Source organism: Ursus maritimus, unplaced genomic scaffold, assembly GCF_017311325.1.
Source record: "Ursus maritimus isolate PB19 unplaced genomic scaffold, ASM1731132v1 scaffold_11, whole genome shotgun sequence".
NCBI lineage: Eukaryota > Metazoa > Chordata > Mammalia > Carnivora > Ursidae > Ursus > Ursus maritimus.
Window position 1 is genome coordinate 44,067,819 of NW_024423453.1, and position 16,391 is coordinate 44,084,209.

At 36.0% G+C, this 16,391-nt stretch overlaps 1 protein-coding gene and 1 long non-coding RNA gene across 2 annotated transcripts in view; one reads left to right on the forward strand and one right to left on the reverse strand.

The window, feature by feature from the left end:
• The window catches only part of TDO2 (tryptophan 2,3-dioxygenase), a 17,695-nt gene extending 2,281 nt beyond the window's left edge, over positions 1-15,414 (forward strand). The window contains exons 4-12 of the mRNA XM_008685532.1: positions 1,686-1,756; positions 3,095-3,222; positions 4,511-4,697; positions 5,979-6,086; positions 9,203-9,314; positions 10,567-10,624; positions 12,019-12,098; positions 12,956-13,046; positions 14,760-15,414. Of these exons, the coding sequence (XP_008683754.1) occupies positions 1,686-1,756; positions 3,095-3,222; positions 4,511-4,697; positions 5,979-6,086; positions 9,203-9,314; positions 10,567-10,624; positions 12,019-12,098; positions 12,956-13,046; positions 14,760-14,913 (989 nt within the window). The 3' untranslated portion in view covers positions 14,914-15,414. The remainder of the gene's footprint in view (positions 1-1,685; positions 1,757-3,094; positions 3,223-4,510; positions 4,698-5,978; positions 6,087-9,202; positions 9,315-10,566; positions 10,625-12,018; positions 12,099-12,955; positions 13,047-14,759) is intronic.
• On the reverse strand, positions 14,268-16,391 carry LOC103658046. The gene is made up of 2 exons (XR_567032.2): positions 15,411-16,391; positions 14,268-14,919 (listed from the first exon to the last, which is right to left on the reverse strand). It is a non-coding gene; the product is annotated as an uncharacterized LOC103658046 (long non-coding RNA).

Genomic DNA, 16,391 nt, shown 5'->3' on the forward strand with positions numbered 1-16,391 from the left:
CCCCCCCCCCGTGTAAAATAAATAAATAAATCTTAAAAAAAATAAAATGAACTATTTTCAAGAAATAGACACTCAAATTTATTGTGACTCCACATAATTGTGTATAGATCAGGCACTAAACAGAAATGTAAAATTTGTCTAAAGTGTCCCTTTATTCTCTCCAGACGTCTTACCACTGGGTGGTGGTTTTTAGGAATCCATGACTTCAGGAGTTTTGAAAGTCCGTGAACTCATTGAAATTATGTGCAAAATTTCATGAATATGTAATAAGGTCCATGACCCCAGAATATTAAGATTTACTCTAAGATTGTTGGTGACATAATAGTGTCCTCTGTCTGACCAGGTCCAATTATTCATACTAGTCTGTGTCCCACTTCTAGACATGTTTTCTTTCCCTACCAGTTCTTTGTGACTTTTCCTCAAATGGTTGTTTGCCTCAACTGGTTAAAATGGTCAACTCCTTAGAGTAAAAAAATAAAGATGGAAAATAATTGAGTTGATGTGTGACCTCTCCTTTATTCATGTTTACGTTTTTATTGGTGACTTGGCCCAAGACAAAAATCAATAGAAGAGGAATCATGGCAGGTTAGCACACATTGGACTCAGAAAATTGTTTAGAATCCCATCTCTACCACTATAAATTGTGTGACCTTGGTCAGGTTTTTTGACCAATAATTCTATTTCCCCATCTGTAAAATGGAGACAATTATATTATCTTCTTATTCCTAGAGTTCTTGTGAAGAGGAAATGAGCTAACGTGCATTGAGCACTTAGTCCAAGTATAGCACAAGACGAGCATCAATGAAGGGGAGCTATCATGATTTGATAGGGAGACTGTCCTTCCATCCTTCAGTTATGACGTGTGGTCAGTGGGTCTTGGAAATAGCCACACAAAGTTAAACCTGAATAAAAAGATACAGAAACTGATAAATAAACATTTGATTTGCTCTTGGTCCAGATATGAAAATTAGATCCCTAGAAGTCTGCTTAAATGTAATTTAAAATTACAATTTGATCTCTATTTAGTACAGAAACATAGCCTTTAGCCATACAGTAGCACCAGATAGCTCCAAGATTTTTGATACTCTATGCTCATCTAATGACTACACTGGCTATTTAGTTGATTTATTCGTAAAATGATCACCCAATGTTTATCTTACGCCAAGCACTGTGCTAGGTACTGAGGGAAGTAGATGAGTAGGATGAAGTTTTAGACTATTCACAAGCTTGTCCTCCCCGTAATATTCCAAGCCTCCATAAAACTAAATTTTCTCATATTCGTCAGGTTAGGGACTATTAATGTCTCGGTTTCTAGATAGAGGTGAGTATCACTTCTGTTTTCCCATACGCCTCCAGCTTCCACACAGGAAATTAGAATTAGATTAGGTGTTATATCTTAAAAGACCTAGACAATTTATTTGTTGAAAGAAATAAAAATAATAATAATGACTATATGCTTCAGCATATAGATTACATGGCTGGCACAGTAAAACATTCAATAAAAGACGGCTATTATAACATTATCACTATTTGTGTTTGTAACATAAATATAAGGCTATATTGGCATTTATTGTCTTAAAATTACATTTTATTTCTTTTTCAATGTGTTAACCTTGTCTTTCATGTAATTATGGTCAAAAAAGCTCCCATAACTTTGGAATTGACAATGATTTTTCTCATTACAGCTTATGAACTCTGGTTTAAGCAAATCCTCTGGGAATTAGATTCTGTTCGAGAGATCTTTCAGAATGGCCATGTGAGTTCTTATGTCACAATAGTGGATTTATACTTTTTTTTTGAGAATGTAGAATATTGTTAACTAGAAAAACTTACCATCGAATGATGGAATTATTACTTCATGGAAACATTTTAAAAACCCTTCCAAGTGGCAAAGAGTTTGGTCATACTTTCCCAGTGCCTCTGCTACCTCAGAGCTACACATTGCTTTAAGATTCCTTTCACATTTCAGTTTCGGGCCCTTGTTTAGAACTTGATTTATTTATTTATTTATTTGCCCTTAAAGAAAGTTGTTGTTTAGGATAGTAGATTGCCAAGATTGCTAATATAAATCCTTTAACTAATAGGTACCAGAATTGTATTTCTTTCTTGTGTGTGTGTGTGTTTTCTTTAAAGATTTTATTTCTAATGATTTTTGCTATGGGAAGATAGAAACAATGATGAGGAAAGTGAAATAAGAAGAGAGAGGATGTAGGAAAAAAGTAGTAGAAGAAAGATCAAGAGGACACGTGGGTGGCACAGTCAATTAAGGGTCTGCTTTGACTCAGGTCAAGATCCCAGGGTCCTGGGATCGAGTCCCACATCGGGCCCCTTATTCAGTGGGAAGTCTGCTTCTCCCTCTCCCTCTCCCCTCCCCCCCTGCTCGTTTTCTCTTGCTCTTGCTCTCTCACTTTCTCAAATAAATTTTAAAAATCTTAAAGAAGAAGAAAGAAAAAGATAAAAGAGAGGAGGAGGAGGGGAATAGGGAGGGAAAGCCCCGGGAAGGATCAAGAGTGGGAGGAGAGCAGAGCAGAAGTCCAAATTGCACTTCCCCACCTTACACCTTCCTCCTGCTCCCAGGTGCCTTCTCCAAACAACGGACAACCTGGTTCCCCTGCCTCTGAGCCCCTGCTCCAGTTCAACCCTGCACACACAACACTCTTCATACACATGTGAATACAATTCCCATTTACATTAATGGCAGTTTTGGGGCCCTTGGTGAAGAACAGATTTATCCAGGTGTTGCTTAATCTTCACCCAGAAGTTTCCATGTTTCCTTGACCTTGATTTCTCTAAGCCAACTAAGAGAGAAATATACTTTGACATCAGTGGCCATTGTGTTCCAAAACCGACTTCTCACTTGCTTCCATATAATTTTCTATTTTCAAAGAAAGAGAAATGATTCCGATTTTGCAGACCATCTTTGCACACAACTTGGAGTGGCTATGAATTCAATACATACGTATGGCACATTTTAATTCCAATGTTCCTCTTTTACACAGAGAAAGTTAATGGGAGTACATTGCTGTTTATAGGCTCTTCTGTATCTTCTAGAAATTGGGATTGATTACTCGATGTTTCATTTCTGAACCGTCAGGTCAGGGATGAAAGGAACATGCTGAAGGTTGTTACTCGGATGCACCGGGTGGTGGTGATCCTGAAACTCCTGGTGCAGCAGTTTTCCGTCCTGGAAACCATGACAGCCTTGGACTTCAATGACTTCAGGTGTGGGGCCGTGGCTTTGTAGGAGGGCAGTGGCATTTTGCCCTTTCATTCCGGTGGGGTAAAGGGGAACGTGTGTGCTGTGTGCTGTGTAAGGAGCCTGTCCCACGGACACTGTGTCACTGCAAACACATGGGAGTCTTCATCACAAAGCATTTGAGAAGTTAGTAAAAATATGTCCTCACTCACTTTTGCATACGAACATAATAGGATCGATTACTTTGAAGTCATGGTTGTGCGCCCTGTTTTTATCTAAAAAGGATTTTACCCTTGATCTTAGCCAAAAGGCCGAGAAGCTATTAAAAAGAATTTTAGATGACTTATCAAAAAGGCTAACATGACTGACAGGATACATATAACTAAATTTAAACAAATTCCAAACTAAAAATAAAAGAGAAACAAGAGTTGATGGGAAGCCTATCAGCAAAAGTTTCAGTTTAAGTTTTGGATTGAACTATAAATGTTAGCTCTGCATTTCCAGGCATCCAAAGCCATATATATATATATATTTTTTTTTTAAAAAAAGCTTTTTTCATACCAAAATTGGAGAAGAGATTTCTTAAGAACATCTGGTGCATTTAGAGATGTAATAGGCATTGTCTCCAACATGTGTGACAGTCGAGGGGAAATGTAGTAAAATTCCTTTGTGGTGGTTTTAAAAAATTGAAGTCTTAAAGCCAATTAGATGAAGGAAGCTTAGAAGGATGTAAGAGTTTGGGTGGTCGTGGGGTGAGAGTCCTAACGTTTGTTTATTGCCGATTTTGTGTGAGGCAATATCTTATTTGTTTTACTGGTATCATCTCATTGGTGTTCATAATGATACTAGATAGTGAGATCCATGATGATATCCAAGAATATAAATTTTAGGAGGGATTGAATCTATAAAGAATCTTTTAGCACTATAGAATAAGAAATATCGCTCAACGTCCACGTGTCTTTATCTCAGGACAAAAATTAGTACACAAATACGTAAACATACACGTGTCTATACGTATGTGTGTGTATGTATATAAATAAGCACGTGCATATATGACAGTTCCCGGACTATATACACATTCCATCTTTAAACTGATTAATCGACAGCAACAATGATGTCTAGGTATCTCATTTTTCTTTCTTCGTTAAGGTCAAATCACAGGTCCAGCTCTAGGCAGCTTTGTGTCCCTGTTCTTGGTGATATCTAAGGGAGTAAAACTGATGACCTCACACAATAGAAGAAATCATTACAGTGATTTACAATGTCAACCCCTCTCTTCTTTCTCTTCTCTTGCCTAACTCCATTTATTCGTAGAGAGTATTTATCTCCAGCATCGGGCTTCCAGAGTTTGCAATTCCGACTCTTAGAAAACAAGATAGGTGTCCTTCAGAGTTTAAGGGTCCCTTACAACAGAAGACATTATCGTGATAACTTCAAAGGAGAAGATAATGAGCTGCTGCTTAAGTCGGAGCAGGAGAAAACGCTACTGCAGCTTGTGGAGGTATAAGCGCGAATATGATCTTTAAAGTCTAACTCCCCACGTCTTGTTAATTTAGCTTCTGGGAGATTAACATTTTAAAACTCAAGTGTTTCATCACATTCATTGTAAATAAGAACAGAAAGAATTTATAAAAATACTTAAGCTCAACTAATTAAAATATTTAAATTATAAAGAACTCCCTTGAAAATTTCAGAAATAGTTATATAATCAGCCATGTTAATATTTAATAACTTCATCTTATAAAACAATTCTTTTAAACAAGCCTACTAAACAACATGTAATTAGCTGAGTTTTAAGCTGAGTGTAGTGAATTATTCAGTGAGCTTTACTTCTTTAAAATATTCCATTATTGAACAGTTCCACAAGTTGTGTATTTTTCTCAATTAAACTAAATTACTAAGAGTATAGTCTTGAGAATTTGTTCCCTTCATATCTTAATTCCCTCCAGGTCTGTGAAAGGTCTTGAAGGATTACTGTTTCTTCATAAGTAAATTATTCAATAAAGATTATATGGTCTTGATTTCCTTCATAAGGATTTTTTTCCTTCGCAAATTAAAATTTTCTTGCACGGACTTACACTATGCACACTAATCCCCTCGGTATTGTAAATGTGGATTTAGGTTAATATATTGTACATAATGCCAAAAACAGCTCATAAGGATAGGAGGAGAAAGAATCACAAAGCTAATTTCAAGACCAAAAAATAGGTTAAATGAGAATCCACAGAGATGCATGAATTTTGTTTCATTTTTACATTAAAAAATCTTGTGTATGTTCACTAAACTGGAATTAAAGTAAATTAAAAAAAGTCTTGTGGACTCTTAAAATAATCGAGTAGTTAGTTGATTTCAGAGTTGCTAAGTATACCATGCTCCTACATTTAGAAGAGATCGTATCTTATGTGTGTAGTAATTCCTTCCGCTCCTAAGCCATAAGGTATTTTGAGAATAAACCAGAAGACTTCATTCAAATAGCATTTAGATATGTTCATAGATTTATAGAACAAAGTTGGGATTTCTGTAATAATATATTTCTTAACAAACAAAGAGTCAGTATTATCAATATGATTGCTTTAAAGATTAAGAAGTGAAATATAATAAATGGCTATTCTTTAAATGAAGAAATTGAAGGGAAAGAAAATATTTATACATAAAAACTTATGACATATGTTTCTCAAAATAAAGAGAATTTCCTGTTTCAAGTTCATAAATGTTAGGCACAATGTATTTTACATATTTTAAATGTTACAATTTATTTACTTAAAAAAAAATAATACTTCAGGCTTGGCTGGAAAGAACACCAGGTTTAGAACCACATGGATTTAACTTCTGGGGAAAGTTCGAAAACAACATTGTCAAGGGCCTGGAGGAAGAATTCATAAAAATTCAGGTATTTATGATGCCATAAGTAAATATAAGTTTATTATAGAAGAAGTATTGAGAATTTTATTTAACAAATCTCCAATTTTCTCTTAAACTTTCATTTTTCTTATATTCTTTTTCTTTCACAAATGTGTCTGCAAGAAATATATTACATAATTGATTTTATTTTATTTATGTACAATAAAATTAAGTTAGGATGTTCATTATAGACAAGATTTTGTTTTTGATAAATATATCAGATTAATAGACCTTTTTATTTCCATTGAAAATTTCTTATCATGATCAATTCTAGACAGAAGTAAGCTCTCAAAAGACCAGTCAACCAAATATATTTAACCAGATAATTTTCCCTGGGCTCATGTAAATTTGCAGGGCCCTTTCTATCGGCTCTCAGCTCAAATTTCTTTCATCTTAAGAAAAATATTGTCGATTCTTCATTTCCCATCCTCTCTTCATGACTACATTGTTTGAAAGAATTGTTTTAGTTGTATATCTGGAGAGGCTGTATCAGGTAGTGCTTAAAGCAGGAACTTTGAAGTCACACTGCATGGGTTCAAGGCTCACCTTCACCTCTTAATGACTGACACTGAACTTCTGCTGTTACTTAACATCCCTTTGCTTCACTTTCACCAATGGTAAAATAGAAAACAAGAGTATCTTCCTTGTAGGACTATTATGAGCATTAAATTAGATGAATATCTGTAAGGTATTTAGAACATGGTTAGCGTAATTATTTCTTTATCTCTCATCTAACACTCAACCCAAACCAGTCTGTCTTCTTGTCCCATCATTCACAGATGGCCTCTAGGTATATAAATCCAATGGCCATTTTCTTTTTACTTTACCTCCTAGTGGCATTCAATAATGACTACTTATTCTTTCTTGAATATTTTTCCCCCTTGGATTTGGTATGACATTGTCTTCCTTTAATTCTCTGGCCCTTATTGTCTTGCTTTGTCCCCTTTACTGGCTCATTTTTCTTCTCAGACTGATAAGTGGTGGGATTTCACAATGCATTGGCTTAGACACTTTGTATTGTCTCTCTGTACTCTCACCACATGAACTCATTTATACCTACTGTTTCAATATCTACTTATATACCAATAACTCTCAGACATTCATCTCCAGCGTAGATAGCTCTTTAAATTTCAAATTACATATTTCATATCCTACTTTATAATTTCTTCCTGGTCCTCTCAAAAACATAATGATAAAACCAAACTTAGAAAATTTCTTCTTCCTTCCACTCTCATATCAACTTGGTCTACTACAAACTGAAGAAATTTTCCCCTTATAAACCATCTAGTTTGTCAAGTCTGAAATATACAATTGATCCTTGGTACCTCCCTCTTCCTTAATTGTTTCTTCAACTTATCACCAAATCCTACCAATTTCACCTTCTAAGTAGCTCTCAAGTCCCTCCATTTTATTTACCACCTTAATCAAATGCAAATTGCTCTTGTTTTTCACCTGGTCTCATAATTTCTCTCAACTATCCTACACTTCTCCCCAATATGACTCCATTCCAATTTATTTTGCATACTGCACTTTGAGCAATCTTCTCAAAATGCAGATCTGATCACATTTTGCTTTTGCATGAAAACTGTTTATGTCTCCTTATTGTTTCTAAAATAAAGATAAAAACCTTTAACATAGTCTTCAAGGTGATTCATGATCTCGTGTGGCCCAGCCATATTGAATTTCTTTAAGATGAATTTGGTTCTTCAAATTTATCACCACAGAGTCTTTTTATATGTTATTCTTTGGGCTTAGAATATCCTTCCCCTGGTAACTCCTTCCATTCTTCAGGCTCAAAGAGAACTTCTTCAGAAAGATCTCCCCTGGGGCGCCTGGGTGGCGCAGTCTGCTGAGAGCCCGACTCTTGATTTTGGCTCAGGTTGTGATCTCAGGGTCCTGGGATGGGGCTCACTGCTCAGCAGGGAGTCTGCTTGAGATTCTTTCTCTCTCTCTCCCTCGGCCCCTCCAATCATGCACACACTCTCCCTCTTTTTTCTTTTTTTTAAATTTTTTTTTTTTTTTAAGATTTTATTTATTTATGTGACAGAGAGACAGCCAGCGAGAGAGGGAACACAAGCAGGGGGAGCAGGAGAGGAAGAAGCAGGCTCCCAGCCGAGGAGCCTGACGTGGGACTCGATCCTGGAACGCCAGGATCACGCCCTGAGCCGAAGGCAGACGCTTTAACGACTGCGCTACCCAGGCGCCCCTCCCTCTTTTTTCTTTAAAATAAATAAATATATCTTAAAAAAAAAAAGATCTCCCCCCTACCTCCTGACTACTGTAGGTTATCATGGCATCCTCCTCCTGTTTTCTACTGTCCACGCTTGCAATGTAACATCTAGATGATTATTTGTTCAATGCCTTATTTCCACCAGTTGCTATACTGTGTGAAATCAGGAAACTCAGTTTTTGCTCACAATGTTATCTCTATCACCTTAGCATGACATTTACTAAATAAATGAATAATTAATTGACAATAATGTGCATACAAGTTCTCACCCCATGAGTGATTGTTCAGACAAACTGAAAATAATTGACTTAACCGATCTTTGCTTCTGCTCAATTGAGTTGTAAGTAAAGCATTTGTAGTAGGCAGAAGTGTAAGAATTTCCTTGAATGAATCAATAGATATCAAAGGAATAAATATCTGAGGGTGGAAAAGGTCTAAGAAATTATACTTACAGAATATAATACTGAATATGGAATTTTAATAGAGTTAATAGTTTTTCTGACTGAAAATTCTTAACTTTTCCTAAGTGGAATTACTTTACTTCCTTTTTTAAAAAATTGCTGTCTAAAATTAGATCATGATCAGCCACTTGCAGCTATCTCTGATTTTGCCCATCTAAGTCCATTTCTCATGATATTTATGAAAATAACATTCGAGATTAACAAATCACGCAAACTTAAAAGGATAGAACCAGTGAGTGTGAGGAAAACTCGTCTCATAAGCCATCATTTCCAAGTTGTATTATTAGATGATATGGTAACTATTCCAAGTACACCCTTTGTGCTTCTGGTGAGTCTATTACTTCTCAGAAGAGATGTTTTCTGAAGTAAGAATCTATCTCTCTTGGGGATATTGATGCAGTATCTTCCCCCAAGGCTAAGGAAGAGTCAGAGGAGAAAGAGGAACAAATGGCTGAATTTCAGAAACAAAAAGAGGTGTTACTCTCCTTATTTGATGAGAAGCGTCATGAACATCTCTATAGTAAAGGTGAGTATTTTATTCTAAGGGTCCTTTCTGCAGGATGTATGACTGCGAGATCAAAATATCAAACCTTACGTGGGGGAAATAAAATGAAAATTTCTATTGCACTCATCAAAACAAGAACTGGGTTAATTTTATCTGTTATAGCCTTATGCGGTAAGTTTACATGCCCAATTTATTTCAAAGACATTAGTCAGAAGCTTTCATGATAGATATTCGACATGCAGGAGACCAGGAGAAATGGAACGCGATTTTGCAGTTTAGTTCACAGTGTAATAGGGATGGAAATGAAGACGAGCAGTTTAATTGTAAACAGCACAGTAGTGTAGAGCAGAGGAAGAAGTATTCTGAGGGCAAGGATGGCTTCACAGAGGAAACCAGTTTCCCAAGCAGACCAGGGAAAGCACATAGTCAGACTTTCTGGCATAATTAATGTTGGCTATTTATTTTCTGAAGCTCATTGACCAGTATCATCAATACCTTCATTATTTAACTCTTCTTTTGTATGTTTGAAATTTTTGTGTTCATTTGTACTTGACATTTTTATTACAAAGTACTTATAAATCTTTTGTAAATGAGAAGAGAGGTAAAAATTAATTTTTATAACATAGGTGCAAGGCATAGAAGCATATGAAATTAATATGAAATGCTACAAACTTTAAGGTAGTTCATCTCAGCTTTCTATAAAACTTCTGTAAAGAATAGCAAAATCTTGTTTTTCTGCAGATAGAGCAAAGCCTTTTAGTAGAGCACACATATGAGATTTTATATAATGGTTGTACTCCTTGATGCCAGGTGATTTTAAGTAATTTAAGCAATTTTAAGTGAATTAGAAAAAAGAACTACTTTCAAATGACCTTCGGGGTGAATCATTTTTTTAAAGTTAGTCGTTATACTATTTGACTTAAAAATTTATTTTAGAATGGAACTTAAGTATTTTCTGTATCAAGTTTTCCTAACATGATACTTAAAGGTTTTAAAAATTTTAAATGCATAATTTATATTTTAAATGCAAATATATTATATAAAGTATGTATATAGAGAAAGTATATATATATTACATATATATTTGATGTGTGTGTGTATATATATATATACATATATATATTAGCTTTTTAAAATCTAAGGAATAAAAAGTCTAAACTAAAACATTGTTTTCTAAAAACATATAAAACGTAATTACTTGAGGTGATGATGCCGAATGAATATGACTGTCCTAAATTCCTCATTAAATTGAAACTCGCTATGTGTCTTGCAGGTGAAAGACGACTGTCATACAGAGCACTTCAGGGGGCCTTGATGATATATTTTTACAGGTAAAAGCAAATTAGAAGACTAGAACAGAAGTTGAGGAGCGGGTACCGATAATATATCAGTTATAAAGCTTATAAATTGCAATCATAGTTTAAAAGTCGAAACTATCATAAAATGTGTTGCATCATTAAACAATGTTGTAGTTATTTTTGTTTTATGAAATTAAAAAAGTGGATAAAGTGAGAACACCTTTATAAACTGTTGTTCTCTTTATTCTGCAATTTCAAGTAAAATTGTCCTCACTGTCTAAAGTGTGTGAGGTGTCCCTTAAGTGTCCACGTATTCCCACTCCATGTGTATGAAGGCCTCATCTTCATGTTTCATAAATTAAATGTGCAGAACAATGGAGAGCACACTAGCAAACATTAAAAACAAAACCAAAAACAATACCTCTGTTTACTGAACCTCTTAGTTGTATTTATTTGATTTTTGAATCTTCTCAAATTCCGGGGCCCCTGAGTGGCTCAATTGGTTAAGCATCTGCCTCTGGCTCAGGTCATGATCTCCGTGTCTTGGTAGCAAGCCCTGCATCAGGCTCCCTGCTCAGCCTCCCCCCTGCCAACTTGTGCTCTCTCTCTCTCTCTCAAATACATAAAATTTTTAAAAAAGTCTTCTCGAATTCATTTCTTCAGAAACATCAACAAAATGTTTTGACCCTTTTCCTAAACTCCTACTCAATGTATGCCACTCAGGTTTATGTATCTGAAGCAGAAAATGTACTGGGAGTGCATAGATGAAGAAAGGAAAAAAATATGTATTGGAGGAAATAAAAAGCAGTTTTTGCTTTTGTGTTTTAATATCTTTGCCTAGAAGTTTTAATATCTTTTGCCTAGAAAAAGCTGGTGAATCTGAGGTAGGAATATGTCTACCTTTTTTTTTTTTTATTTTAAAGATTTATTTATTTATTTGAGAGAGAGAGCAAGAGAGCATGCACGCACACACACACATGCATGCACGAGTTGCGGGGAGGGACAGAGGTAGAGAGAGAATTTCAAGCAGACTCCACGCCCAGTGTGGAGCCAGATGCAGGGCCTGATCTCAGGACCCTGAGCTCATGGCTTGAGCTGAAACCAAGAGTCGGACGCTTAACTGACTGAGCCGCCCAGGTGCCCCTATGTCTACCTTTTAATGAGAATCTATGTTAGGTGTGATTCTGGCTGGTTGCTTCACGTATATTACATGGAATATTCTAGACCCTTTAAACAAATGCTGTAAGCTGAGTAGTAGTATCCTCATTTTTGAGATGAAGAAACTGAGACTGGGAGAGTAATTCAGGTTTGCTTAAGAGGCAAAGTTAACATTTGTTTCCAGAGCCAACAGATTATAAAACTATGCCCTTCCAAACACACTGGATTTGCTTCATTGGATTTCTTTTTATTATTAATTTCTTCTTTAGGGAAGAGCCTAGATTCCAGGTGCCGTTTCAGTTGCTGACTTCTCTCATGGACATAGACACACTCATGACTAAATGGAGATGTAAGTCTCCCCACACCTTCCAACACCACCACCTCAACCCCAATAATCCTTCTCCCCCATCCTATTCCTTTACTCCTTTTCTCCATCTGTCTGCTCCCCTTCCTACTATCTTTTCTTTCCTCCTTTGTGTGTGAATGAGTTTTTTTGTTTGTTTGTTTTTGTTCTTGTTCTTGTTTTTTTAAAGTCAGCCCAACAATTATTCTCTCCCAGGGCCATTTACCCATCATACACTGTAAGCACAGTGCCTAGTGCCCAGACTACCTTTGGGGGCCCATAAAAACGTTTTATTTAATAATCAGAAGAAAAAATTAACTTTAGGTTAAATAGAATGTCTTAATATATAACCATAACTGATTCATCTTTATGCCAATACAATTTCAAAATATAATTTATATATCTATGTGTGTGTCTGTGTCTGTGTATATATATATATATATATATATACATATATATGTGTATATATACACATATATATGTGTGTGTGTGTGTGTGTATATATATATATATATATATATATTTCTTTTTTTTTTCTTCAAATAGAGGAAGGGACCCATGAAGGCAAAAGTGGTGAGGGTTCGTGAAAAGACATAATGCGGCCCTACTCTTCCCCTATTGCGTTCACAGGCTAGTCCATCATTAGGTTGGATGGAGTCACTTGCATACAGCCTGAACCAAGTGGGGTGCCAGGCAACCTACTGGTCTCATCTGGCTCTCACATGCAAACCTTCCATATGGCTAAGTGATAAGGTGTGAACATTTCCTCAGAAGCAATAATCATTACCAACCCTTAGTTTTTAGAAAATTGTAGAACTAATGGCAGAAAAATATCCATGGAGTTCATTTGTGTGTTTGCCTAGATAACCATGTGTGCATGGTGCACAGAATGCTGGGCAGCAAAGCTGGCACTGGTGGGTCGTCTGGCTATCAGTACCTGCGCTCAACAGTGAGGTAAGACGGGGGAAATTCACCTGTTTTTCTTGCTGAAAGTCACTGATTCTTGGTTTCTCTATATACATGTGCATTACCTAGGAAATGTGATTTATACTTGCTCCAATCCGAACTGCTGAAACACATTGATACTAGTTAGATTAAGGTACTCCTATTACAGAGGTCATCGTAAAATCCTTAGTTCTGGTGCTTCATCATTTTGATCCTGAGATGAAATGAGCATGATACCTGTGGTCGCACGACCTGTGAGGGTATGAGGGAGTTCATCCAGGTAGGAATATTTTCAACACATTCTGGCTCCAGTTTGAACTAGATTCAAACAGTTGTCATTCATTCCACTAATGTCCTCTTGCCCAGGTGAATGACAACAGCTGAAAAAGTTTCTTGCTTCCTGGTATGACTCTATTTTATAAAAACTACTTCCATCCACTCCAGAGAGTGCCCAGAGAGTGTTTACAAGGAGAGGGGTCAGCATTTATCTAGCACTTAAAACATGCTAGAGAGATTTATAGGACATTTGTGTTCTTAATTTATTTAATGTTCCCAACATTATGATGGACATAGAGAGAAATACACACATATGGAAACAGGGAAACTTACAAGGCCCCTCGGGAAGGGAGAATCAGCTCAAGAACAAATTACAGACTCACACTTAGTCTCCAAAATTCTTCATATTGTACATGGTTTTGATCCCTATTCTTACTACTAGATTGACAGTTACAAGACACACAGGTTCAATTTTTCATCCTTTTTATGAATTTTCATTTTCCCTAGGAACAAACTCTAGACTAAGCAATTTATAAAATTCATTGGTTTGAATTTTCACAGTCATCACATATTTTCTCTTTCCCTGGGGATAAATTCTGTAAGCATGAAATGGTAAATGATTGTACCGCATGGACCTACACATCGGTGATGGTGGGAATAATGAACGCACCCGGCATTTCTAGTGTGCCGTTATCTCATGAAGACTTCGCAAAGGCCTGGTCAGAGGAAGGGGTTGTAGTTTTTATTTTATAGAATTAGGAACCAAGGCACTGAGGTTTAGACAACTTGTCCAATTTCAACATGAGTTGCAAGTTGCAGAGCAGAATTTGAACTCTCATTCGACCTCAAGGCAAATGCTCTTCCACTATAAAACTGCAAGAGTTAAAACAGTTGACTAACACACACAAGAGTGATTGTAAATGTTAAAGCCACATTATAGACATTTACTACAAATCAAAGTTGGCATTTCAATTTATTAATCCATCCATGTCAGTTACTTGACAGCTACTTTTCAAGTAGGAAATATTTTTTAATGAACAACTAAGAATTTTGTATGCTTTAATTCTTTTTTAAATTTTGCATACCGTCCTTTAAAAGTCAGAAACAAGAACACATCCTTATCTTTATGAAGGCAGCATGACAATCATAAGACTCGGGTTTTGATCTGAACCGGCCTGGTCAGGATCAATGAAACACATAATACTGTTTTATGGGCATGAACTTTGGATATGGAATGAAAAAGAGGTGATCTTAATGCTTATATTCCTGAACTCCTTAATATTACATATATAATATGCACAAAATATAATACATAATGTATAACGAAGCATAATATTAAATACTAATTATGGCAAAAAATCATTGAAAAATGAAATGTTTTGAAGAAAAATTTAAAATATTTCATGTCAATAAATCTACACCATCGGTATATTTGTGTTTTTCCAGTGACAGGTACAAGGTATTTGTAGATCTATTTAATCTTTCCACGTATCTGGTTCCCCGACACTGGATACCGAAGATGAACCCAATTATTCATAAGTTCCTCTACACGGCTGAATATTGTGACAGCTCTTACTTCAGCAGTGATGAATCGGATTAAAATCATCTGTAAAAATATGAAGACATCGATTTCTCAGCCTGTGTTTTTTAAAATTTTCTATGAATTTTCATGATACACAAAGAGTCCTACTGTAATATATGTATATACATAGGTAAGTTCTGTGGTGCTCTGACTCAATCCTGTAAATAATTTTATGAACTCATTTTTGTGATAAGACTAAACATTAAGATAAGAAATTAATTCAATTGAATTGTAACATTGTACATAGAAGATTTTCCTATTAAAAACTCAGTGTCTCCTGATGCTTACCTCAATATAACCATGTAACACAATCATTATCTCATTTCATACTTTAATGAGCTTGTAAACTTCAGCTATTTCAAATAGTTTATGTAATAAAAGGTGTCATTCTGTATGAAGACTTATACAATCAAAAAATTTAAGAAATAATAAGAACTAGTCTCTTTTCCATATATTGTTTTGGAAACATTGCTTGTATTTATTGGAACTCTTGATGACCAATGACAGAAATCCACCTGAAGTTTGCCTAGAAGGAACTTGCTAGACAATTCCACTAGCTCGAAGAATCGAGAGGAGCCTGGGGATGGATCCAGTTCCTGGAGTACTATATTCCTGGAACACTTTGAGGATCCTTTGCGTCTCATCTCTTCTTTTCTGTAGGAGTTGGCTGTATTCTTCCCTGCTGTAGGCCAGCTCCTTCCTCAGGCAAGGGCCCAGCTTCCAGCACCTCTGGACCAGAAAGGCAAAGCTGTTCTTCCCAGCTTTGGGAGGCAGTCAATGCAGGATTGAAGTTGGAAAGAGTGATAGTTCCCTCAATTGAAGAATGTTGTTTCCAGAAGAGAGGAGGAGAAAACACACTAAACAATGATTTACTTCATTTCTAATAACAAACATTAGATTAAGAGAGTTTAGACCAGACAGAAGTTTTATTCTTCTTTTTCTAGATTGGCCTGGATATTGGCAATTCTTAAATTTCTTTTAGGAAGGGAGTGCAAAATAGTATCAGAGGAATCCAAGTGTATACCAACCTTGACCTAGGGTGATTATCTATAAGCAAGCAGCAAGTTCTTGATAGAATTGAAATAATCTTTGGTCTCAGTTATAAGTTTTTTCCTATAAGGATCATGTTGTCTAGTTTGTCTCTAGACAGACAATTTCATATAATTGCTTTTACCTATAAGGCCTGTGTGTGCGTGTGTGTGTGCACGTGCACAGGTACAGAATGCCTGAGAGTGGCTAAGCTGACAAATACAGACACAGGTAACATGGTGGCTTAAGGCAATGGCTTTGAAATCAGCAAGCATGGGAACAAATTGTGGCCCTCCCATTTAATAACCATCTATTCTGGTACAAATTCCAGTTTAAGCCTCAGGTTACTATCTATATCATGGGGATAAAAATACTTATCTCAAGGGGCATTTGGATGGTTCAGTCAGTTAAGCATCTGACTTTGGCTCAGGTCATGATCTCATGGTTCTGGGATTGAGCCCTGTGTC